General features: G+C 43.0%; 1 protein-coding gene and 1 long non-coding RNA gene across 5 annotated transcripts; both read right to left on the bottom strand.

Annotated features, from left to right (window-relative positions):
• Nucleotides 1-5,547, bottom strand: LOC147359176 (uncharacterized). Of its 3 annotated transcripts, none has more exons than XR_015140573.1 (3): nucleotides 5,134-5,546; nucleotides 3,693-3,832; nucleotides 1-1,254 (listed from the first exon to the last, which is right to left on the bottom strand). It is a non-coding gene; the product is annotated as an uncharacterized LOC147359176 (long non-coding RNA). The 3 variants fall into 3 exon arrangements; XR_015140574.1 differs by having other exon boundaries at nucleotides 5,308-5,384; XR_015140572.1 differs by lacking the exon at nucleotides 3,693-3,832 and having other exon boundaries at nucleotides 5,134-5,547.
• A 2,503-nt stretch (nucleotides 5,548-8,050) lies between these two features.
• On the bottom strand, nucleotides 8,051-24,471 carry CTHRC1 (collagen triple helix repeat containing 1). Of its 2 annotated transcripts, XM_086336247.1 has the most exons (5): nucleotides 23,991-24,327; nucleotides 18,607-18,828; nucleotides 16,122-16,338; nucleotides 9,288-9,347; nucleotides 8,051-8,763 (listed from the first exon to the last, which is right to left on the bottom strand). In XM_086336247.1, exons 1-4 carry the CDS (start codon nucleotides 24,138-24,140, stop codon nucleotides 9,331-9,333), a joined length of 606 nt encoding a protein of 201 aa, XP_086192373.1. In that variant the 5' UTR covers nucleotides 24,141-24,327; the 3' UTR covers nucleotides 8,051-8,763; nucleotides 9,288-9,330. The 2 variants fall into 2 exon arrangements, with proteins under 2 accessions (XP_086192373.1, XP_086192371.1); XM_086336245.1 differs by lacking the exon at nucleotides 9,288-9,347 and having other exon boundaries at nucleotides 23,991-24,471.
• Between the last annotated feature and the right edge of the window lie 1,627 nt (nucleotides 24,472-26,098).

Here is a 26,098-nt window from a genome sequence, read left to right as displayed (position 1 = left end):
AGAGGGAAGTAAAGTTTTTTTAGAACAGGAGACGCTATTAGAATAGCAGGCCCGCTCAGGGGAGAACTGACGTTGAACAGGGGTCCTTAGTCCACTTTTATACCCAGGGTACAAGGAGTGGGATAGGGGTCTTGCGGGTCATTTGCTGATTGGATGAGGCACGAATACTGGGTGGGGGGGAAGAGTAAGGCAAATACCTTCTCCCTATGGCGTAGGAGGGGAGAAAGTTATACTGCTCAGGAGGACCTTACAACATGGGGGAGGGAAGGACAATAAGGGTCTGGTTTTCCTGTTCCTGCATTCCAAGACCCTCCTTGGTTTTATCTGCTCTTTTGTCCTTGGGTCACCACAGTTTTTACTAATATTTATGGAAAAGACACTTAACATATCCATTTGTCCTTGACAAGTTCCAAGCTTGGAAGCTCTCTGGCATTCATACCTCTGATGGAATCAAATTTAAAGGCAGGACAAAAAACATTAAACCCAAAATCCTGTTCAGGCCTTCATTACACATTAACCAGACCTGCTCAAAGACAGGAGTGTCTGCTCGACCCTAAAGATCAATTTTTTCTTCTTCTTTCTTCTGACACTAACAATGTAACTTAAAAAAAAAAAAAAAACAAACCTTTGGCTGTGTCACACAGCATGTAGAATCTTAGTTCCTTATCCAATGATTGAAACAGTGCCCCTTGCACCGGAAGCACAAAGTCGAAACCACTGGACTGCCAGGGAAGTCCCGAGCAAGGTAACTTCTCCAAAGAATAATGTTCTTTTCCAGCTCTGCTGGGGGTTGTGGTGACTTGCTGCTCGCTTAGTTTGTGCTTACCCAGACTATATGTCCTTCATGAATTTTATGTAAAATATCAGCATGTCATTTTGATGTACAATTCTTTGTCTCAAAAATGTGTATCTATGCCTTCAACTTCTAACCGGTGGGACAGTTCTCAGAGGTTTCTAAGAATTTGCTTTCTGGGTTAGACTCCTCAGTTTGGCTCAAACAGAATTCCTTTTTAAACTTGATCATTAGTTGACTTTTTTTCATTGGAAAATGTGTATTTGCAGATGACACTGGGTGGTGAGAGTTTGCCAGGTTGCCTGTGTCAGAACTTGTTTAGAATTATCTGATAAACAGTGATCACCGAGGGCACAGGCAAGCCAAGGAATGTGAACTGGTTGCTGAGGAAGCCAAGATGTTTCTGCAGGTGGTAAGCCAGAGCAGGCATTGTCCGCCTTGGAAAGGTCTCAGGAACAACCCTGCAGTGGGCAAGAAAGTCAGGAGTCATGCTTGGGAGTGTGTGTGATGGGAGACAGAAGGTTGCTACAGCCTGAGGCCAGAAGCATGTGGTGTGCCTCTTACAAGACTCTTAGCAAGATGATCACCAGGCCTCCTGGGCTGGGGCTGCAAGATAGCTGAAGGACTGCACATTCTGGGTGTGCAACTGGAGAAAGAATTTAGAGCTAGGAAGCATAAGCTTATGACCAGTTCAGTCGACCCCTTTGACTCCTCAACTTTCATATGCACCATTCTACACCTGTTTCAATACCTGCACAACAATTAACTACATTTTTAGCAAGAAACAGTTAACCCTGTAGTAAGTGAAATTCTTGCCCTCCCTGCCCTTCACCCAATTAAGACCCAAAACCCCAATGGTCAGTGAATTCACTGCTGCCTATATTAATTATGCTTCAATCTCAGTCTTGGTTCCACTAAAGGCTATATTTTAAAGTTGACCTCCACCTAGTTTTATATAAAATTAAAATGGGAAGTAGAAGAGGGTTAGAATGTACAAGCACATACAAATAACAGAAAATATGCAGTTACCCTTCCTGGTTTCTGTAATTGTTCATGGCATCAGAGTTGATGTCTATAGCTTCCACTTCACCTGCTTATTCCCTGTTTTTCTTGCCCCCAGCCAGAACCCACAGCCCTAGATTCTTTACCAGGGAGAATGACTCTATCCTTCCCTTCTGAAGGGTCTGACTCCTCAATTACCCTGCCTTTCTTTTTTTCAGTTCCTGTAGCTTTTCATTGACCTTTACTGTGAGCGTGGAAGTACTGAGAGGAACCTCAGAAAATCTCCTGGGTTCCAGACAAAGTCCTCCTTGCTTCCATTATAGTAGCAACCAATTTCCTTTGATAATTGGGATCATTACAGTTAAATTAGTCTTTTTCACCTTTTGGTTCGTGGTATAAGGTGTGTAAGAGGGTCAGGTGGCCATATGTGGTATGCAAAATTCTAAGAGGGACCCCACAATTCCTGACCCCAGGGTAAACACCAGTATAATTTCCTTTTGAACGTTGTAGGGACCTGTAAATACGGTTGGATATCATCTCCATGATTACATAACAATATAGCAAAGAGAATTTTGCAGGTGGAATTAGGGTCCCTAATCAGTCAACTATAATCCAAAGGGATATTATCATGGGTGGATCCAACCTATCTAACCAGGCAAGTTTTCCAAAAACAAAAGTTCTATCCTCCAGGATATATCACATGCTAGACCACAAAACAAGTCCCACTAAATTGAAGATTTAAATCATACATTGGGTTGTACCCTGCAGGCCTGCAAGTCTTGCAGTTGCCCAGCCTCAGGACTGAAGAAAGAGCCTCAAGATAGCAACAGAGTCATCAATGTCTTATTTGATAGAAGATCTTACACATCTGAAGCAAGGTCCTGGAGCAGCACCTCACTGTGTGTGGCAGACAGCAGACAGGATGTGGCAGCAGTCTTTGCTACTCGGGGAAGAAGGAGACTACCATTTATAGGGGGAATTAATGTCAGACTGGCTCATCAATTACCAGGGAAACCAGCAGCTGGGACAGGGAGCAAGCAAGTAGGCAATTACTATTAAGCCCTATAATTAAGAGGGTTGGATAGTCATGTGAGTGAAGCAGGGCCTGTTTGAGGAGATGTACAGACAGCAAACAGCCATCCTGAATTGCCTAGTCATACATTCCACCCATACATGTGTGACCCTTATAATCTCAGCCCATCCCTCTTGTGCAATATCCCTGAGGATAGGTAGATAGAGGTGCACTGCAACCAAATACCACAAATGCCATACAGACCATCCAAGAGGCAGGCAAGCTTTAGAGTCAGGTGCTTAGCAAGTCAATTTTTCGGGGAACTTCAGAGGTCGACAATAGCTCCTTTTGCTGTAGACTCACCGATCACCTCATTTTGTGGTAAGGCCATCATTGTCACCCAGTTCACAAACAGATTCCCTTCACTCAGAGCAGGATGAGTTGCAAGATGTTTAACAGGCCCAATACAGGAAGATCACAACTACTAACTACTAAGCAAATACAAACAGTAACATCGTTCTGAGATAACGGCACCTCTGCCTAACGGTTTTGTCTTGGCCTGTAATACTGTACCACCTGCCTATATTTAGTGCCCATCAGTTCAGTTCAGTCGCTCAGTCATGTCCGACTCTTTGCGACCCCATGAATTGCAGCACGCCAGGCCTCCCTGTCCATCACCAACTCCTAGAGTTCACCCAAACTCATGTCCATTGAGTCGGTGATGCCATCCAGCCATCTCATCCTCTGTCATCCCCTTCTCCTCCTGCCCCCAATCCCTCCCAGCATCAGAGTCTTTTCCAATGAGTCAACTCTTTGCATGAGGTGGCCAAAGTACTGGAGTTTCAGCTTTAGCATCAGTCCTTCCAAAGGACACCCAGGACTAACCTCCTTTAGAATGGACTTGTTGGATCTCCTTGCAGTCCAAGGGACTCTCAAGAGTCTTCTCCAGCACCACAGTTCAAAAGCATCAATTCTTCGGCGTTCAGCCTTCTTCACAGTCCAACTCTCACATCCATACATGACCACTGGAAAAACCATAGCCTTGACTAGACGAACCTTTGTTGGCAAAGTAATGTCTCTGCTTTTGAATATGCTATCTAGGTTGGTCATAAATCTCCTTCCAAGGAGTAAGCGTCTTTTAATTTCATGGCTGCAATCGCCATCTGCAGTGATTTTGGAGTCCCCAAAAATAAAGTCTGACACTGTTTCCACTAACCAGTGTCAAATACTGAAGAGGCAGTGTAACAGACCAGACCACAGAGTTAGTATAACAGTGCCTTTTTCCAGGTGGGACCAGGTAGAGGACAGGTATAAGTCCCTTTCTGACTCCAACAAGGTTGTAAACCCAAATCACCGGGAACTTATCTGCCAGTCCCAAGGGCTATTTATAATCTGTTCCTCTGGGGGTAGATCCTGTGGCAAAGGCAAAACTGAGTTATTGCCCTGACCTATAGTTGTCAACAGTTCTTCAGTGGTCAACAGTTGAACCTGAGTGGTATTGACTGTTTGTCCCTGGGTTAACATGGCCTTGGCACTGAGATGATTGCTCCTGGGATGTGCCCACGTGCTGAGAGTGAGTTTCCCATCTCAACTCTTGTTTAAGTAGTCTATTCATAGCCCAGCAGCAGTGGAGTTGAAAGGCAGGTGCAAATGCCCATGTATGTCATTTATAATGGCCCATTCCTGAACTTCTTGCCTAGAGAATCTCAGTATTCTTGCCTGGAGAATCCCATGGATGGAGGAGCCTGGTGGGCTACAGTCCACAGGGTCGAAAAGAGTCGGACAGGACTGAGCACCTTCACTTTCACTTTCACTCCTGAACTTCACAAGAATTAAGTAGATTCCTTGGTCACTATTGATGTCCATGGGGACCCTATATGTCACACATAAATGAATAGTGGTTTTTTGTGTAGCTCAAAGAATCAGGTATTTTTTTGGTAATGTCTCCCATCTGTTGTAATACATCATAGACTGCATATAGCTGTTGTTCCATCACGCTCTACCTGGAACCAGAAGCCCAAGGGCACTCTTGCTATTTTGCAGTTGCTATAGGCTCCAACCAAACCTTTCTGGGTAACTGGCCATGTTCAACTCACAGATCTGTCTCTGAATTAAAAACCCTAAAGCCTGTGTCTGTAATTGTTTAGGGGTGGTAGGTCGGGAGTGTCCTTGAATTTCGTAGATAATCCGGGCCCTTGCATTTTGTCTGTGTTCACCAGCCACCCCTGTGCAGTCAGATGAACCAAGAGCACGGGGCTGCTACTTTCAAATTGGAAAAAGACTGAGGTTAACAGGATATAATCAACATGATAGAAGAAAAAGATACCTCTCGTGGTACACAGCTGCCACAGGGCCCCGAATGCTACTGGGTGGCCTCCTCGGAATCGCCCCCACAGCCTTCTTTTCCCCCATCCTTGTGTCCTAATCTCAGCTCCCGAGGGTTTCCTCATCCTGAGAGGGCAGCAGAGACATCAGTGACTTACTGGACAGAGCAACTTACAGTCTGAAGGAAGGTCCTAGACCACCACTGTGTATGGCAGATGGCAGACAGGACTGCTAGCTGGCAGCCATCCTCACTACTCCAGGGAGAAAGAGGCTACTAGTTATAGGGGGAAATGACGTCAGATTGGCTCATCAATTACCAAGGAAACCAGCAGATAGGGCAGAGAGCAAGCACCTGGGCAGTTACTAATTAAGCCCTATAATTAAGAGGATTGAAGAGTCATGCAAGTAAAGCAGGGACCGGTTGAGCAGAGAATGTACAGAGAGCCAGAGAACAACCATCTTGAGTGGCCTGACCATACTCTATAGCAAGCATCTTTTCTGACCCCAAGGCTATGAGCCTGGAAATCAACTACAAGGAAAAAAAACAACCCCAAACACAAACACCTGGAAGCTAAGCAGTATGCTAACCAATAGGTCATTGAAGACATCAAAGAGGAAATAATACCTGGAGACAAATGCAAACACAACAATCCAAAAAATGTAGAACATGGCAAGGCCCTGAGAGTGACTTCAGGTGCTGAGAGTTGTCCTCAGGCAGCAGCAAGAACACAGGGACATTAATCACTCAGCTGCAAGGCCCTGAATTCTGCTAACAACCACGTGAGCTGTGAAGAGGACGCTGAGCCCCAGATGAGACTGCAGCCTAAGTCAACAATTTGATTTCAGAGTGGTGACACCCTGAGCAGAGGACTCAGCTAACCTGTACCTAGGTCCTTGATCAATAGAAGCCATGGGATAAACACATTTTCTGTTATTTTAAATACACAGTCTCATCTTCCCTGATGGCTCGGAGGGTAAAGAATCTGTCTGCAATGCAGGAGACCTGGATTTGATCCCTGGGTCCAGAAGATCCCCTGGAAAAGGGAATGGCAACCCATTCCAGTATTCTTTCCTGGAGAGTTCCATGGACAGAGGAGCCCGGCAGGCTATACAGTTCATGGGGTCTTAAGAGAGTCGGACAAGACTGAGTGACTAACACTTTCTCATCTTCTAATTCAGCGGAACTCTTATTGTGTCCCCTGTGGAAGCTTACCCTTATTGGATACTAAGATCTCCAGACCAGCAGAGCTCAAAGTTATCAGGACAGGAAGCAAAAAGCCTGCAAATGGGTTATTAGATGTAACAGTGAGAGAAGCCACTCCAACTACTGCTGCTTGTATTCTGGCTGTAGGAGCGAGAACACCTTTCTGATCCAAGAATACACTGTACCTATAAGACAGAACCCTATTCTTGCAGGATGCTGTCTACCAACTGGTACCATAATGAGACCTCAGTAAGCCATTCCTCCTTTTGTTTAGGCCAGTCACTTCCAGGTGGTGGGGGGATGTGGTAAGACCAGTTAATTCCATGGGGCAAGCCCCATCGCTGCTCTTCTTTGCTGTGATATGAAGTTTCTTGATCAGAAACAATGCTGTGCAGAAAGTAAGATGGTAGATAAGGCATTCTTGTGAGTCCACGGATGGTAGTGCTAGTGGGGAAGGTCAGTCTGTATCCAGAATATATATTTCCATGAGAATGAATCTCTGCCCCTCCATGATGGAAGTCCAGTGTAATCTGCCTGCACTTAGGTAACTGGGAATGATGCCATATTAGGGGCTTATTTTGGACTCTGCTGTTGCCCCATTAGGCACCCAGCACTGACACTAACCAGGCCAGCCTCAATATGGGAAATTCCATGTTGTCGAATCCATTCATCACCTCCATCCTTACCACCACAGCCTCTCTGTTTGTGGTCTATTGAACTAGCACTGGAGCGCTGGGGAAAGAAGCTGACTCACATCCACAGCGAGTTATTTTGTCCACCTTGTCATTAAGAGCCTCCTCTGCAGTGGGTGACCTTTGGTGGGCATTCACATGGGATACAAATGTCTTCACAATCTGTGCCAATTCGAAGAGATCTTAACTAATGTTCTGGTCTCCACTCAAAATGTCCTTAATCCCAGTCTCCATGTGTCACAATTTTTACCCACCTTGGTCAACTTCTACCTATCTTCAACGTTATTTCATCCAGACCTCCTGTCACCCACTCTTCCTTTCAAGGTCATTCTGAAGCAAATTCCAGACATCATATCCCTTTATCTTGAATATTTCAGTATCTCTAAATGATAAACGCTATTTTAAAATAAACACAATACTATTTTACACCATGAAATGACTATCCCAAGTAGCCAAATAAAGTCCAAACATTGAAATGAGTTAGTATCTCTCAAATCTCTTTCAATCCATGTTTTCCTTTTTCTCTTTTGTTGCAATATATTGAAGAAACCCAGCTGTCTTTCAAGTTTTCCATAGGCCTGATTGGCTGACATGTCAATTAACATATTCTTCTATCCCCTGTATTTCCTAAAATTTAGTGGTTATATCTGGAGGTTAAATCAGGTCCAGGCTTGATTTTTTCTTTGCAAAACAACTTCCTGGGTGGTGCTACGTGCATTCCTTAGGGGACACATAGCCTTTCTCTTATTTTGGAATGTTACCGGTCATTGATGGTCATCGCCAGAGCCCTTTACTCTTTGTTAAATAAAGATTTCTAAGGTGCTAGTATTAACATATTTCCTGGCACATAAATCCTCCTTTCTCTTTGAATCTCTTAAAATATGGAACAGTACTATACATGTACTAAATTGAAAATAAGATTGTTAATTGGATAAATACAAAGTCAGGCTTATCCTCAACTTTCCAGATATAAAGTACCAGAAACCCTCCTTTTAGTAGCAATTACATTAAAGATAGCAAGGTTGTTTGAAATAAGTTTTATTTCACAGATATAAAACAATTCTGAACATTTACAACTTGTACAAAGACTGGTAGCTTTTATATTTTAAAAAGTGCTATAGTAAGAGAACAGGAAAGAAATGAAGACCATAATAACATTTCAAATTACAGGTTCAGGGAATGGGAAAATGAAGAAAGTATTTTAATCAACTACAAAATCTCAAAACTATAATTTTGATTGAAGGAAAACGAATAATACTGGATCTAAAAACAGTGTGAAATCACACTTTGGTCTGTAAACACACTTAGTCATGTTCCTTCACTCAGAAGTGCAGGCAAAAGGAAAAGTACAGGCAGAGGATGAGATGGTTAGGCAGCATCACCGACTCAATGGACATGACGCTGAGCAAACTCCGGGAGATAATAAAGGACAGGGAAGTCTGGAGTGCTGCAGTCCAGGGGGTGGCAAAGAGTTGGACATGACTTAGCCACTGAACAACAACAATGTACACATAAAAATTATATAAGGTGTCACTAAAACGAACCATTCAAAGGTATAATAAAAAAGAGGTAGGGAACAAAAATGAAAGGATTTATTTTGGGAGCTCTTCAATAATGATACGAGACACCGAATTCCACCCTGTGGAGGCATCTCCTTTCGGGTAATCTGAGCAAGTACCAACCCAGATAGCAATGTCCACCAGACCAGCACCAATGCCTTCACAGAGTCCTTCCACTGCAAAACAGAGATGAGAGTTACAAACCTCTTTGGAATAAAAAGGCAAAAACTCAGCTCAATTTTATCATTTTAGCATACTAGCGATTAAAGCAAGTTAATGTACAGTAAATTTAAAATGCTAATATTTAATAAGGGTCTTATAAAGATAAGTTCTCATTTTCCTAGCTCATAAGTATTTAAATATATATCCAGGGCTTTCCTGAGAGCTCAGTGGTGAAGAATCTGCCTGCCAATGCAGGAGACACGGGTTCGATCCCTCGTCTGGGAAGATCCCATGTGTCACGGAGCACCTAAGCTCACAAGCCGCAACCAGTGAGCCCGTGTGCTGCAACTGAGGCCCATGTCCCGAGAGCCTGTGTTCTGTAACAAGAGAAGCCTCCACAATGAGAAGCCCATGCACCATTACTAGAGAAAAGCCCACACAGCAACGAAGACCCAGCATAGCCAAAATAATAAGTAATCTTTTAAAAATTAAAAAAAAAAAAAGACATATACATATCCATTCTATGGTATAAGCTCACAGGAAATTTTCTTTGAGGTTTCAGCCATAAAGGTAGAATTTGTTTACTTATGGAGATGACCTAAAACAAAAAGAGTAATTTATTTATGACTAAACAAAGGAAGCCTACATTTATTTTTTTTCTTTTGGCCACACCACGTGGCTTGCGGGATCTTAGCCCGAGCCACTAGGAGTGAAAGGGAACTTCCCTGGTGGTCCAGTGGTTAAGAGTCCATCTTGCAACGCAGGGGATGAGGATTCGATCCTTCACTAAGGAACTAAGATCCCACCCGCCCCAGGGTAAGTAAACTGCTGCACCGCAGCTACTGAAGCCCGCGTGCTCTGGAGCCCATGCCGTGACTAGGGAGTCTGTGCACCTCAACAAAAGATCTCACATGACACAAAGGAAGATCCTGGGTGCCACAACCAAGACTCAATTCAGCACCCCCCCAAAAAATATATATATAAAAAATTAAATAAAGTTGTATTTTCTTTAAAAAAAAAAAGATGTTGATGCAATATGTAAGCTTTTTTTTTTTAAAGAAAGACCTTTCCATCTGAAGAAAAGAGCACTGGAAGATGAAAATACAATTCTGATTATAAGCTGAATCAGTAATTTATGTAACCATTTGGGACAAGCTGTTACACCTGAAGCCTCCATATTGTAATTTTCTATCAGCAGACCAAACTGAAAACACCTTATAAAAGATCAAATTTTAAGTAATTAAAATAATGTCTCATTTTAAGAATTAAAAAAATAAAGCGAGCCCTTTCCTATATATACTTGATGGTACTAAGTAGAATAAAGGACTTCCATAACGTCAGAAGAAATCCTAGCATAATCATTATACTAGTCCTTCAACCTGGAATCCCGTTTTACATAGAAATTCCTCCACAGTGAAAAAACAAGCTAACTAAATCTCGTTTTTCCTCTGTGTTTTGTTTTTTGCTTTATAAACATGTGCCTTTTCATAGGTCCTCGAGACTTTCACATACTAATATATATATAACCTGCATTCCATCTTATCAAGCCTCTTCTCCAACATTAAAAAAATATTCCCCCTACTGTTCATTTTAATAGGCAAAAGTTGTACCCCTCTGATGTCTGTGTCAGGGGAAAAAGGAACCACAGGTTGGCAGATTCTTTAAGAAAACAGGTACTGCCACATAAGTGGGTGGGGATGATCGCATGTGACTGGATCGTCTTCCTATCTGGTTGAGGTTAGTATGTTCAAGCAAAGCCCAGGGATGTAGGCCTGAAACAATCTGCTTCTACCAGCTGTGACATCAGTGAATTGAAGGCAAGTCCCACTGAATCCAGGTACCTGTCTCTGGTTCAAGACCCTTTCCAAGTTGGAAGAACTAAGCTGTGCGTGCCCGCAATACCCATGGCCTAGAAATGTGTTCTCTTCCCTCCACAGGTCAGAGAAGGCTGGGTCTGGCATCATCCTCACACAGGGAGAGTCAAATGGTCACTTTATGGTCTTTAACAAGTAAAATAATGTTTTTTGAACAAACGAACATTTTTTGCTGTAATAAGGTAGTAATAGCTTATTAAGCACCTAAAAGATGTTGAATTAAAGGTTCTTAACCTGTTTTCCACCTAGATCCAGGTAAGATGATATCCTAAACTCTGATGGGCATATTTAAGGCTTAATGTCATCCTCTGATGTGCAAATATAAGTGTATCCTTTTTCTTTCTCTCAAGAGAGTATCGGTGTGCAAGAAAAGTGAATCACTACTGAGGCAACATTTAATTCATCTTAAGACAAAATCTGTTACGAATAACAAATTACTTCTGACATTTTACCCAGTGATCATACCAAATGAGTTTCTACAACGTGGTTAGTAAATGCTATGTTAAATAATTTATGAAGTGTGTGTATGTATTGGCGACAGTTCCTGGGCCTGAGGGCTTACATTATAGAAAGATATTAACATAAAAACTTTAAAGATAATATAATAGAAAGTAAGTTACTTATATAAACTGTTTTTTATTTATTTTTATGGATTTCATTTTTTATTAACTTTTTTGGAGCATAGTTGCTTTACAACATATCTTTTGAAGTTTATAATTTAATCTTTAAAATTTAAGTATAGTTAAATTACAGTGCTGGGCCAGTCTCTGCAGTACAGCAAAGTGACTCAGTTACACGCATTCTTTTTTTCACATTCTTTTCCATTATGGTTTATCATAAGATACTGAATATAGTTTCCTGTGCTATCCACTAGGAGCTTGTTGTTTATCCATCCTATATATAATAGTTTACATCTGCTAATCCCACACTCCCAGTCCTTTCCTCCCCCTTGGCAACCAAAAGTCAGTCCTCTATGTTGGCGAGTCGCTTTCTGTTTTGTAGATACAGTCATTTGTGCCATGTTTTAGAGTCCACATATTAGAGATATCTGATGGTATTTGTCTTCACTGAGTCTGATAATCTCTAGATGCATTCAACTACTATTTAAACACATACCAACTTTCTAATCAAATTTTAGATTTTATACCACAATTTTTAAAATTTTAGTGACTGCTTCTCAGATGGAAAGCACGTCTTCCTTTACAGCACAGAACTTAGTGAAGAGGCTTTTCATTCTGATCAAACCTTGTCTTGGGAGATGAGAGCACGGCTTGGTTTCCATTCACCAGGACACTGATTCTCCTACTCAGGGTACTTTCTTTTCCTGGGCCTTCTCTATGTACAAAGAGAAGAGGTTAAAATATCTTCTTTATGTCTTGAGGATATTGTGTGGATTTGAAGAAGAAAATGGAAGGAATGCCCTTGATTCCTTAGCAATAAATGTGCTATATTAATTTTGGGGACCATCTGGCTTGGGTCCCTAAGAATGCTGAAATATTTCTTCTGATTAGCAGTGAGGGTATCTCTTCTCTTCCCTCTCCATTCTAAAGTATAAGATCAGAGAGAAATTTTTTCAAGAAATCTGGGAAATGAAGCTAGTGATATATACACCTTGTGATTCCCCTAGTACGTGCTGTTAAGGTAGGTCACTCCCACACCTCACCTGCCACACACACACACACACACACACACCACATACACACAACAACTCAAGAAAGCAAAAGAGCTGGCAGCCAAATACTGATAGTGGTGTATCTGAGTGATGACATTAATATTAGGTTGATGCAAAAGTAGTTGTGGTTTTGCATTGTTGAACTTTGCCATTAGATATTGGAATACATTCTTAAATAAATGTGGCTATGTTAGACATCATTTTAATGTGCATTTCTCACTTTATGCGCTTTTGCTAATGACATTCTTCAATTCAGTCGCTTAATCATATCCAACTCTTTGCGACCCCATGGACTGCAGCATGCCAGGCTTTCCTGTTCATCACCAGCTCCTGGAGCTTACTCAAAATTCATGTCCATTGAGCTGGTGATGCCATCCAACCATCTCAACCTTTGTCATCCCCTTCTCCTCCTTCCTTCAAACTTTCCCAGCATCACGGTCTTTTCCAGTGAGTCACTTTGCATCAGATGGCCAAAGTACTGGAGTTTCAGCTTCAGCATCAGTCCTTGTAGTGAATATTCAGGACTGATTTCCTTTAGGATGGACTAGTTGGATCTCCTTGCTGTCCAAGGGATTCTCAAGAGCTTTCTCCAACACCACAGTTCAAAAGCATAAATTATTTAGCACTCAGCTTTCTTTATAGTCCAACTCTCATATCCATAGATGACTACTGAAAAAACCATCGCTTGACTAGACGGAATTTTGTTGGCAAAGTAATGTCTCTGCTTTTTAATATGCTGTCTTAGTTGGTCATAGTTTTTCTTCCAAGGAGCAAGCGTCTTTTAATTTCATGGTTGCAGTCACCATCTGCAGTGATTTTGGAGCCTCCAAAAATAAAGCCTCTCACTGTTTCCCTTGTTTCCTCATCTATTTGCTATGAGGTGATGGGACTGGATGCCATGATCTTAATTTTCTGAATGTAGAGTAATCACTTATTGCTGCCTGCTGCCAAGTCACTTCAGTCGTGTCCGACTCTGTGCGACCCCATGGACTGCAGCCTACCAGGCTTCTCTGTCCACGGGATTCTCCAGGCAAGAACACTGGAGTGGATTGCCATTTCCTTCTCCAATGCATGAAAGTGGAAAGTGAAAGTGAAGTCACTCAGTCGTGTCTGACTCTTAACAACCCCATGGACTTCAGCCCACCAGGCTCCTCCATCCATGGGATTTTCCGGGCAACAGTACTGGAATGGGGTGCCATTGCCTTCTCCAATCACTTATTACTTGTAGTGTATTTTACGTATTTTAGATTATGGAAATGATGTTAGACAAAAATCAAGTTTGAGTGAATTTCTTATTCAAGTTCAAAATGGGTCATAAAGTAGCAGTGACAGCTTGCAATATCAACAATGCATTTGCCCAGGAACTGCTAATGATCATACAGTGCAGTGGTGGTTTAAGAAGTTTTGCAAAGGAGATGAGAGCCTTGAAGATGAGGAGCGCAGTGGCCAGCCATCGGAAGTTGACCATGACCAGCTTTGATGATCCTCTTACAGCTTCCCAAGAAGTTGCCGAGCTCAACTCAATGTCACCCGCTCTACGGTCGTTCGGCATTTGAAGCAAATTGGAAGGGTGAAAAAGGTTGATAAGTGGGTGCCTCATGAGCTAACCAAAAATTTAAAACATTGTCACTTTTGAAGTGTCATCTTCTCTTATTCTATGCAACAACGACGAACCATTTCTCAATCAGATTGTGATGTGGGAGGAAAAGTGAATTGTATATGACAACTGGCAATGGCCAGCTCAGTGGTTGGACCGAGAAAAAGCTCCAAAACACTTCACAAAGCCAAACTTGCACTACAGAAAAGGTCATGGTCACTATTTGGTAGTTTGCTGCTGGTCTGACCCACTACAGCTTTCTGAATCCTGGGGAAACCATTACCTCTGAGAAGTATGCTTGATGAAAGTGAAAGTGTTAGTCGCTCAGTCATGTCTGACTCTTTGTGACCCCGTGGACTGTAGCCCATCTGGCCCCTCTGTCCATGGAGTTCTCCCGGCAAGAATACTGGAGTGGGTTGCCATGCCTTTCTCCAGGGGATCTTCCCAACCCAGGGATCAAACCTAGGTCTCCTGCATTGCAGGCAGATTCTTTACCATTTGAGCCACCTGGGAAGCCCAAGAATTGATGAGATGCACTTAAAACTACAATGCCTGCAGCTGGCACTGGTCAACAGAATGGGCACGGTTCTTCTCCACGACAATGCCTGATTGCACATTGCACAACCGCCACTGCAAAAGTTGAATGAATTGGGCTGCAAAGTTTTGCATCATCTGCCATATTTACCTGACCTCTTGCCAATCTACTACCACTTCTTCAAGCATCTAGAATTTTTGCAGAGTAAACACTTCCACAACCAGCAAGAGGCAAAAAAAAAAAAATGCTTTCCAAGAGTTCATCAAATCTCAAAGCACAGATTTTTACACTAAAGGAATAAACAAACTTGTTTCTCATTGGCAAAAATGTATTGATTATAATGGTCCCTATTTTGATTAATAAAGATGTGTTTGAGCCTAGTTATAATGATGTAAAATTCACGATCCAAAACTGCAATTACGTGTGCACCAACCTAACAGGTAGTTTTTTTCCCCTTCTACTTTTTCCTGGCTTCTAAACTCTATCAATGAACCTTAAAATACAATGAAACAAATCAACCCTCCCCCCAAAAAAAACATAAAAACCCCAACAGTTTTACATTTTTTTTGTTTGTCTGTTTGGTTTTTTTGGTTGTGCCGAGAGGCATATGGGATCTTCCCGACCAAGGATGGAACCTGTGCCCTCTGCATAGGAAGCATGGCATTTTAACCACTGGACCACCAGCGAAGTGCAAGGTTTTTTTTTTTTGTTTTTAACAAAACAGCAGTTCAAGTGAATTTCTTATTCAAGTTCAAAATGGGTCATAAAGCAGCAGTGACAGCTTGCAATATCAACAGTGCATTTGCCCAGGAACTGCTAATGATCATACAGTGCAGTGGTGGTTTAAGAAGTTTTGCAAAGGAGATGAGAGCCTTGAAGATGAGGAGTGCAGTGGCCAGCCATCGGAAATTGACCATGACCAGCTTTGATGATCCTCTTACAGCTTCCCAAGAAGTTGCCGAGCTCAACTCAATGTCACCCGCTCTACGGTCGTTCGGCATTTGAAGCAAATTGGAAGGGTGAAAAAGGTTGGAAGTAACTAAGTAAAGCCTAAGTAACCACTGGTTTAATTGAATGTCCCTTCTCTCATACCAGTAGAAGCAAGCAGAGAATACAGAAACAATATAGAAAAGTTCTCTCTTACAAATGCAGCAGACTGTACCTACTATTTTAAAGAACAAGGCAGAGAAATCAGCCTCTTTATCAATCTATGCCAGTGGTTCTCAACCTTGGAGGACATTAGGATAACCAGGAGAGACTTGGGAAGTCCCGCCACCTAGGATGCAACCAGACCTATTAAGTCAGACTCCATAGAAGAGTGGTACCCAGGCACGGCGATTTTTCAAAGTTCCCCAACTGAACACAAGGTAGAGACAAGGTTGAAAACCACTGCTCTATGGCAATACTGGCTATTTTACCATTTCATCTAATTCAGTGATTTTCAACCTTGTGATCTTTTTAGAAAAAATACAGCGGCTGGGTTCTAACCATGAGATTCTGATGCAGTTGATCAGAGATGGGATTCAGGCATCCACATATTTTTTAAAAAGAGCTACAGGAAATTCTGAAGTGCAACCAGGGTGGAGAACTATACACAGAAAACCTGTGATGACCTACCATTACAGTGGACTCAAAACTAATCTTTGCTCTCTAAAGATCTCAGGCACATTGTGCAACGCCACTATTCTACGTACCAGAAGAAGTGCGATGAATATTAATTGTTGAATTCAATTCAGGGCTTCCTTGGTCCAAATAAATTATGGCTTCAATAGGAAGAGGTCCTGAACACTCAGCTCCATTGAACGTGAAATACCAGCGCTGACAGCATGCACTTCTGCATTTTAACCGAAGTGAGCCGCTGAACAAAACTCTTAGGGCACTGTTCGAACGCATCTTTGTGAATGTACATTCCTATCACAAACACAGAAATAGGGTTTAATTAGCATTTTCATTTTTAATTTAAAAGATGCTTTCAAACTGTATCGTGAATTTTATTCAACTATTCTTTTCCCCAAAGTACATTTAAAAAGCTCAGCTTTTACAGAGGGAAACCAGTTCTCTGCAAGATGGTAAGAGACACTGATATTAGAAACTCTAAGAAAATTGAATTATGGCTTTCTTAGAATTATTCACTCCATTGAGGGTATCTCTCAGTTTTACAAAAACAGCCAGTTTTCAGAATTTTAGACTAAACCAATCTATATATTTACTTTTCTTTTTCTTCCAAAATTATTTCCTATATTTTGGATGCTTTCAGATTACAGCAGTAAACAAAATGGAATCCGTGCCATCATGGAACTTACATTCTAGACTGCTGCTGCTGCTAAGTTGCTTCAGTCGTGTCCGACTCTGTGTGACCCCATAGACAGCAGCCCACCAGGGTCCCCCGTCCCTGGGATTCTCCAGGCAAGAACACTGGAGTGGGTTGCCATTTCCTTCTCCAAGGAATGAAAGTGAAAAGTGAAAGTGAAGTCGCTCAGTTGTGTCTGATTCTTTGCGACCCCATGGACTGCACCCTACCAGGAGCCTCCTTCCATGGGATTTTCCAGGCAAGAGTACTGGAGTGGGGTGCCATTGCCTTCTCCCTTACATTCTAGGCTAGCACTGCCCAAATATATTACTCTGACCTGTTTCTTTTCAAGCACCAGAAAACAGTATCAGGAGTAAAGTGCAGGCGGGGTTTTTAGTCTTTAACTCTGTGACACAAAGATAAGACCCAGGGTTTTTTCCTCTAATTGGTCTTTGCAAAATTTGCCTACTGACTCTTGGTGCTACTCACTTTTACTTGCAAAAGGCTCCCAAACCCATTCTGACCACCAAAAGGAAACTGGAAACATATTAATAATTCAGAGTCGATAGGGAAAGTTTTTAATTTTGATGAACTATAAAAAAGCAACCAATCTATAATGTCAAGTGTTTAAAGAAGTAGGCAACACTAACAAAATGCTTTCTAAGAAATCATATATGAAAGTATAACTGGTCATAGTCCCCAAACTATGAAAGCTAAATGGATATTCTATCACACAGAAATCCAATCGAGATCATTTCAAACATTTTTATAAGTAACAGAGCAGATATTAAAGAGCTGAGATGAGGAGCAAGGATAATATACAGGTTGCTACTTAGAACCTGAGCGTTTTTGGGAAATAAAACTTCTTCTATTTGCCTGGTGGTAGTAGTGGTTAATCGGAGAAGGCAATGGCACCCCACTCCAGTACTCTTGCCTGGAAAATCCCATGGACGGAGGAGCCTGGTAGGCTGCAATCCATGGGGTTGCTAAGAGTAGGGCACGACAGAGCGACTTCACTTTCACTTTTCACTTTCATGCCTTGGAGAAAGAAATGGCAACCCACTCCAGTGTTCTTGCCTGGAGAATCCCAGGGACGGGGGAGCCTGGTGGGCTGCCATCTATGGGGTCGCACAGAGTCGGACACGACTGAAGCGACTTAGCAGCAGCAGCAGCAGTAGTGGTTAATATCAAGGAATAATATATTGTGGATATGGAACCATGTATAGAGTTGATCAGCAAAAGAAGAAAGAGGCTTGAAATGGCACCAGCTTCAACTCTATGCCATCCAAGGGACTTGCCAGTTACTTTGGAAGCAAACACTGAACAAAGTAATTATTCTCCCTAAATATTGCTGAATAATTTTAAATGATCATTGTAGTACATCTCTGGTCCATTCTACTCCCATTAGGCCAAAGAATTTTAAGCCGAATCTGCTATCCCGATTAAGGACAAATACCACTGGATTTCCCACCTCTAGATAATTCCAATCATGCAGGAATTTCTTGGAGATTTCTTTCCACCTTTATGTCTGGAACCATAGCAGAATTTCTTGAATTAATTTAAATTCACTTTAGGACAAGATTGGAAAGTTACTTACTGTCCAACACAGACAGTTTCCATTAAAAAAAAAAAAAAAGAGTAAGTTATTTTAAGTGTTCTTAGGGTTGAAATAATTTAGTGACATATTTGTCTTAGAAATACTTTTATACAATTAATTCTGAAGTTATCAATTTTTTCATTAATTCTAAGTTGAAAGTGACATGGTACCCATTCCTTAATATTTTTTGTCTTTTAGGAAAAATAAAATAAAATCTCACCTAAAATGATCACTCAACTATGAAAACCTTTAAGTTTTATTTCAACTTTAAAATAATTCAGACTAGACTTACAGCAATTTTTCCAAGATCTATGCCATAATTCAGGGAACTCCATGAACACTGCTTGTAGTTAGGCGTCCAGGACTCCTCGAAGACTTCCCTCAGGCATTCCCCCTTCTCTCCTTTGAATCCATCTCGACCTGGGATCCCAGGGGTACCAGGGATGCCATTGGCCCCGGGGCTCCCGTCTCGCCCAGGCACCCCTGCAGGCCCTTGTAAGCACATGCCATTGTACTGCAGCAGAAAAAAGAAAGGGGGAAAATCTCTCACCACCTAAGATTCAAAGACTCAGTCTGATTAGAACTGCATTTATTTTGAGCCCTAGGAGTCAAGAATCCCTTCAACGGGAACCAGTTGCCGGTGTTCCAGATAAGTCAATGTGTGTGTGTGTGTGTGTGTGTGTGTGTATGTGGTTTTAGTTCCCTGACCAGGGATCAAACCTGCACCTGTAGCATTGGAAGCTCAGAGTCTTAACCATAGGACCACCAGGGAAGTCCCATATACATAAAGAACTGATTTTTAAAGGTATTCCTAAAATAATGGAATTTCTTTCCTATTCTTTTTTTTTTTTTTTTGCACAGACTTTACACACACACACACACACAATCAAACAAAAAAGAAGAGAAAATGTTTTCATTTGTCTGCTTTGCCCTACTGCTCATTGTCATTGTTGTTTTAGTCGCTAAGTCGTGGCCAACTGTTTTGTGACCCCATGGACTGTACCCCACCAGGCCATGGGATTTCCCAGGCAAGAATACTGGATTGGGTTACCATTTCCTTCTCCAACTGCTCATAAAAAGTATACATAATTTTTAAATGGCTGTATTCCAAAGTGAGCATAATTTGATATAACGCTTATTCTTCTAACCCTATATATTGTAAAGGGACTTAGATTTCAGAACTACAGTTTTATGCAAACATTGCACTAGTTTGGGATTGCTATTTCTATTTGTTCTATCATAATGAAAATCTTTATCTACATAGCTTTATTCTTTTTTGGAGTTATTTCCCTAAGATAAATTCTTAGAGATATAATTATAAAATAATATCTTAACTCAATATTTATTTCATACTGGCAATGTCTCTAAGCTGGATAAGCAAACCTTTTTCTCCTCTTATTTTCATGTGGAGGAAGTGTCACTAGGGGAACACTTCTGGCTTCCAAATCCACCTAGCCTACCCTGCCAAGGAGTAGGAGTAAATGACTTCATTGCAAGTGTCCATTAGTCTTTAGAGGGGAACAGTAATCTATCAAAAATTTTTTTGGTAACTTGATTGATTTATGTAGGTTGTGTTGGGTCTTCATTGCTGTGCAAGCTCTTCTCTAGTTGCAGCGAGTGGGGACTACTCTCTAGTTAAGGCGCCCAGGTTTCTCGTTGCAGTGGCTTCTCTTGTTGCGGAGCACCGGCTCTAGGTGCACAGGCTTCAGTATGTGTGGCTCATAGGCTCAGTAGTTGTGGTTTCCAGGCTCTGGAGCACAGACTCAACAGTTGTGCACAGGCTTAGTTGCTCTGCGGCATGTGGGATCTTCTCTAATCAGGGATCCAACCTGTGTCTCCTGCATTGGCAGGCGGATTCTTTACCACTGAGCCACCAGGGAAGCCCCTATCAAACTCTTCAGGGCTATGATTCTCTCTCTCTCTCTTGGGGAGTGGTGCAATAATACGATATAGAGGTTAAGTGATGGATTCTAGAGTCATGTTCTCTGGATTTTAATCTTGGCTCCACCACTTACAAGCTATGTGAGATAGGACAAGTCATTTAACACTTCAATGCCCGTTTCCTTATCTAAAATGCAGGGGAAAATAATAAAGATTCTTACCTTGTAGGAGATTTAAGTGAGATGATACATAAAATGTGCTAGAGCAGTGCCTGGCACACACTAAATATTGTATTTTGCAGCCATGATTTTTCTTATTATTCCCCCAAGACTGTGTGAGGCAGTTGCCCAGGGCACCAGACCTGGGGAAGAGAGCATTAGCAAACTTGCCAGCTAACACACATAAGCCATAAGCCACACACAGCAAACCAGTTGCATCAGTGGTAAAACTGCATCTCCATCTGCCTAATTCACATGCCTATCCCTGAATTGGTCCATTTATTAGACCCTTCAAGCCCCAAACCCAATTTATTTAAAATTTTACTTTAACAATCCCTATTTGTATAAATGATCTGATACTATCATTCTGTATAAATCTATTGTCCAGCGAGAACAACAACAAAAAAATCAATATTCCTTACATATTAAAATAACTTCAAATCTTATTTTTGAATTTTAGCATCCAGCATTAGATATGGTCATATTATAAAATTCAGGCGCTTCCCTGGTGGTCCAGCGGCTAAGACTCCGAGCTTCCAATGCAGAGGGCCTGGGTTTGATTCCTGGTCCGAGAACTAGATCCCATATGCCGAAACGAAAGACCTCGTATGCCGAAACAAACATGGAAGATCCCGTACATGGCAACTAAGACCCAGTACAGCCAAATAAATAAACATGTTTTTAAAAAGTCAGTAATAATACTACCTGGAAAAGGTCCTTCTTATCTAATGTTTGCTGGTCAATCTCCTCAGGTCACCAATTTGAATTTTACTTTGCTAAATGATTTTTGTGACTTCAACCACTGATATTTTCCTGACTTTAGGCAAAAAAAAAAAAGAGAGAGAGACACTCCTATGTATTTGCTGCCAGAGAAATAAGAAATGTATTTAACAAAATTGCAAAAGTATCTGAAGACATGCCAAAGTACAAAACATTATAGTTTGGTTTATTTTATGCTTAATTTTCATTTTTTTCATAGATATACATTAATCTTATTTTGTAGATATACTTTAATTTTCATTTAGTAGATATGTTACTTTCAGTAGCAGATATATGCAATATTCAGACACAGATTTCAAGTGGGAAGGGGGAAATAATAACATTTCTGGTATTTAAAAAAAATTTTTTTTTCACTATTATTTCCCTGAGAGGAAGATGTTACACATCTTATTTTTCTATATATAAATTCTCAACGGGGAACAAAATTGGATACCTGGATTACAGAGGCTACCTGGCAATGTCTGAAGACGTTTTTGGTTGTCAGGACTTGGGAAGGAGGGATTGCCGTTGGCACTTGGTAGATGGTAGTGAAAGTCGCTCAGTTGTGTCAGACTCTTTTCGACCCCATGAACTATACAGTCCATGGAATTCTCCAGGCCAGAATACTGGAGTGGGTGGCCTTTCCCTTCGCCAAGGGATCTTCCCAACCCAGGGATCGAACCTAGGTCTCCTGCAATGCAGGAGGATTCTTTACCAGCTGAGCCACCAGGGAAGCCCAAGAATAGTGGTGTGGGTAGCCTATCCCTTCTCCGGGGGATCTTCCTGACCCAGGAATCGAACCGGGTTCTCCTGCATTGCAGGCGGATTCCTTACTAACTGAGCTTTCAGGGAAGCCCAAGATGGTAGGGATGTTGCTAAGCATGCCAGATGCACAGCACTGTCCCCACAACAAAGAATCACCTGGCTCCAAAAGTCAACTGTGCTATGGTTGAGAATTTTTATTCACCTTTTTTATCTAAAAAACTGCATTGAGAGACCGCATAATTTACTGAATTCGATTCCACAGGTATTAATCTGTCTTCTTTCATTTTGAAATGCTAACCCAGCACATGATCGGTACCAGGCAGGGCTTCCACTAAGGTCTGCGGAATGAACCCCTGTTTCTTTCACTGGCCACCAGGGGGCAGAGCTTGCTGGACGCTTGAAAGGAAGGCTTTGAAAGACCCTGTACAAAGAAGCTGCTTTATAGAATCTGTTGAAACCTTAATGACTGCGAGGATTCTTTTCCCCCAGCAAAACCAAATCCAATCTACAGGATGCACCTGAGCCTGGCTGCACAATAAACTTTTCCAAGTCGGGCTAGAGTTGCGGGAAACCTCAGGTTCTGTAAATCCTTGGAGGGAAAGGAAAAAAAATTGCTAGCTTTATGGGGAAAAAGGGTATTTTGTGTATCATAACTACAGACTCGTAAAATGCAGACTGCACATGAACCACATTCATTTGGTACAGTTTAAAACAATTTAGACACTCAAAATAGAACTATAGCCCTGAACACATAGTCTGCTTTGTGGAGGAAAATTACATAGTACATCACCAAAAAGTGCAGTGTGGAAGGGCAGGAATTTTTTTCCTGAGCTTGTGAATCTGGCATAGAACTAGCTGCCAGGGAGCTTGGTTTATTAGCTCAGTTTACAATGGCAACTTAAAAAATTCAAAACAGTTTGTTTTTATTTTAAAATTAAAAAAAAAATGCCCCTTTTATGTCCTGCAATGATTGTATAACCCATATTGGCTCAATGACTGAAGTTTATTATATGCCAAGGAATGTGATCGTTTTGAAAGGATCCTTCTTGCTACAAGGGCAGAAAACCACTCTGCCCTCCAATGGGTTTGCTGACTTTTAGAAGGAAAGAGCTTTAAGCAAACAGACCTGCCCATAGATTAGCCCCTCAGAAATCACTTGGGTGACTTCCCTGGCAGTCCAGTGGTTAAGATTCCCCACTTCCAGTGCAGGGCACATGAGTTCATCTTTGGTCAGGGAACTAGGATACTGCATGCCATGGGGGCCACCAAAGAAAGAAAGAACTTGGGCTATTTATTGCTCTCCTGGAAACTGTCTGATCCCTCCGTTCAGTTGTCATGCTCCTACCTGTGGGCACCTGAAGACCCAGCTTGTCTGGAAAGACTGACTGACCATCTGCCTAAATACAACAACGAAATGGGTCCTTGGAGGGCTAGTGCTGGGCCCCTTCATTTTCTCTTCTGATCATAAACCCTCTGAGCTATTTCTGGCCCAGCTGTGACAAAGTAAACTGCAGCACATACTCCCTAGGAAGTTGACCCAACATGACTCACTATCATCAAGTTACAAAGAGTTGGACCGATACTGGGTGAGGGTTGTTATTCTATCCCGCTGGCAGACGTGGCCACCAGCCCCAACAAAGGACACGTTGCAAGTCCCTGGCCCAGGCCCACCCAGGGGATTAGCGAATCCAAGGTCTCGCTGACAGCTCCTTGGCCTACGTTCTAACCTCCCAGCTCCTTATTCTACTCTCATTGTAGCCCAAACCCTCTCTCCCTAGGGGCGGGGGCCGAGGGGGGGGCGGCGCAGAGGTCAGAAATTATTGGGCGACTCCTTGTACTCCCGGCGTCCCACCCAACCCACGGCGCATCTGAGGTCCACGATGGCCCTCTCAGATCAGTCTCCCTTGCGAGTTCCAGGACTCCACCATCCGCAGAGCCCAGGTCCTTTCTTACCCGCAGACTCAGACAAAGCGGGACCCCCCCAGGGGCACGCAAGACCCCCACCCCCTTCCCTGGCCCTGCTCCGCGGCTTTGTCCCCTACACCCGACTCACCAGGTCCACCACCTCCCTCTGCCGGAGCAGAGCCTTTTGCTTCCCTTTGGGGGTGTCGGAGGCGCTCGACGGCGCCCGCAGCTGCAGCAGCAGGAGCAGCAGGAGGCCGAGGAGCCGCCGCCGGGAGGCGGCGGGGCCCTGGGGGCGCATGGCGCACGGCGGCCCCGGGACGCTCGGAGCTGGAGAGGAGAGACCCGGGAGCCGGGACGACGTGATCACAGTCTGGCCCCGCCGCGCTCCGAGGCCACCACCGCCGGTTGCATGAATGCGCCTTTCACTCGCACGCTTCCCTCTTTTCCCCCTCTCCCTCCCGCCCCTCCGGACACCAGAGTTTCCATCCAGTAATAGGTCGGAGCCCCCACCCCGATCCCGAAGTGGGGCGGGCCGACAGCCGAGCCCGCCCAGTCCTGCGGCCGCCCAGCCCGCCGGGACCCTCGCGGGGCTGTGCAGACAGCGTGGATCGGTGGCCGGCGGAGCCGGGGGAGGTGGGGAGGGGGGGTGGGGAGGGCGGTGTTGCCGAGGTCAGCGAACCACACAGGTGGAGGCTTTGAGGACAGCGTGGAGATGGCACGGCTTAACTGAACACTGTAGAGACATTGGGTCCAGGAACACCTGGATCAAACCCCGGCACCATGGACAAGTTCTTTTTTAGGAGATGACATTTGGGGGCGGGGTGGAGGGGATAAGGGAGATGAGAAGGAATCATAGGTATCATCGGATTCAAAGCATTGATCCTACTACCTCTGAATACATCATCCCAGGGACCCATGACTCAAAACTTAAGAACCCCTGCTTCATAATGAGTGATAAAACTTGCAAAACTCCAGGAACCAAATAGTCTTTCACACACACACTCTGTCGTCTTGGCAAGCCTGTGGAAATGGAAAGACTCTGATGCTGGGAAAGATTGAAGGCAGGAGAAGAGGGCGACAGGAGATGAGATGGTCAGATGGCATCACTGATTCAACGGACATGAACTTGGGCAAGCTCAGGGAAATGGTGAGGGACAGAGAAGCCTGGCGTGCTGCAGTCCTTGAGGTCACGAAGAGTTGGACACAACTTGGCAACAGAACAACAACTGCTTGCCCCATTCACAGATGAGAAAACTGAGGTTCAGGAGGCTAAGCAACATTCAGTGGTAGAAGTCACTCTTGACTTCGCATTGATAATTATCTTTTTCTAACCTCTTCTGTCCTCTGTGCATTCTGGAAGAAAGCATCCTCAGATACCCTGGTCACCCACCAGCTAGGGTCAGGCTGGAGTATGAGCAACTTTCCTCACCTCTGGCTGGAGTTAGGCAGGACAGAAGTGTTGCTATACCAATAATCGCAATGTGGAAGTTTCCAACAGAATGGTGATGCTACTGAGGTCAGATTCAGCAGCAGGGTTCTCTTTACATACCCAGCCAGATTCTGGGAACTTACGGTGGGCTCAACAGATGGATATTAATGAGAAGGAACAGTCTAGCAGAGGAGCAGTTCAGGGCAGTTCTAGGATTGCTCATCGGGCCAGTGACTAATCTCAGGTAAGTTCCATTCCTGTTTGTCAGAAGAAGCAAACATCCAAATGGGTTCTAAAGCCAGGACTGGCTGCCTGTGTGGGGCCCAGTACAAACTGAAAATGCAGGGTCCTTTGTTAAAAAATTATTAAGAATTTCAAGATAGTGGTAACAGAGCAATCCACTGGGCATGGGATCCTTCTCAGTGCAGCCACATGGGTTGTTTACCCATGAAACCAGCCCTGTGTAAAGGTGATGCCCTTATGTAGCCAAACCAGGGTGGTGGCAGCAGTCCACAGGCTGCAGAGGAGAGGTGGGCAACACCAGAGAATCTGTCTTCTATTCAAGCACAGTTCTTGCTGCTGTTACTACCACCCAGTGACTTCAGATGGCCCCTCTCTGTGTAAATTTGAGGTCAAGATTGGGGTTTCAGCAATTAGCTAATACTGTATTAACATCCATGCATTTTTTTTCTAAAGATTTTTTTGGGATGTGAATCATTTTTAAAGTCTTTATTGAACTTCTTACAATATTGCTTCTATTTTATGTTTTGGTTTTTTTGGCCATGAGGCATGTGGATCTTAGCTTCTTGACTAGGGACCAAACCCAC

Source organism: Bos grunniens, chromosome 14 (assembly GCF_055505025.1).
Source record: "Bos grunniens cultivar Pamir isolate PY7600 chromosome 14, Bosgru_T2T1.0, whole genome shotgun sequence".
Lineage (NCBI taxonomy): Eukaryota > Metazoa > Chordata > Mammalia > Artiodactyla > Bovidae > Bos > Bos grunniens.
This window is presented reverse-complemented; position numbering and strand designations above follow the sequence as displayed.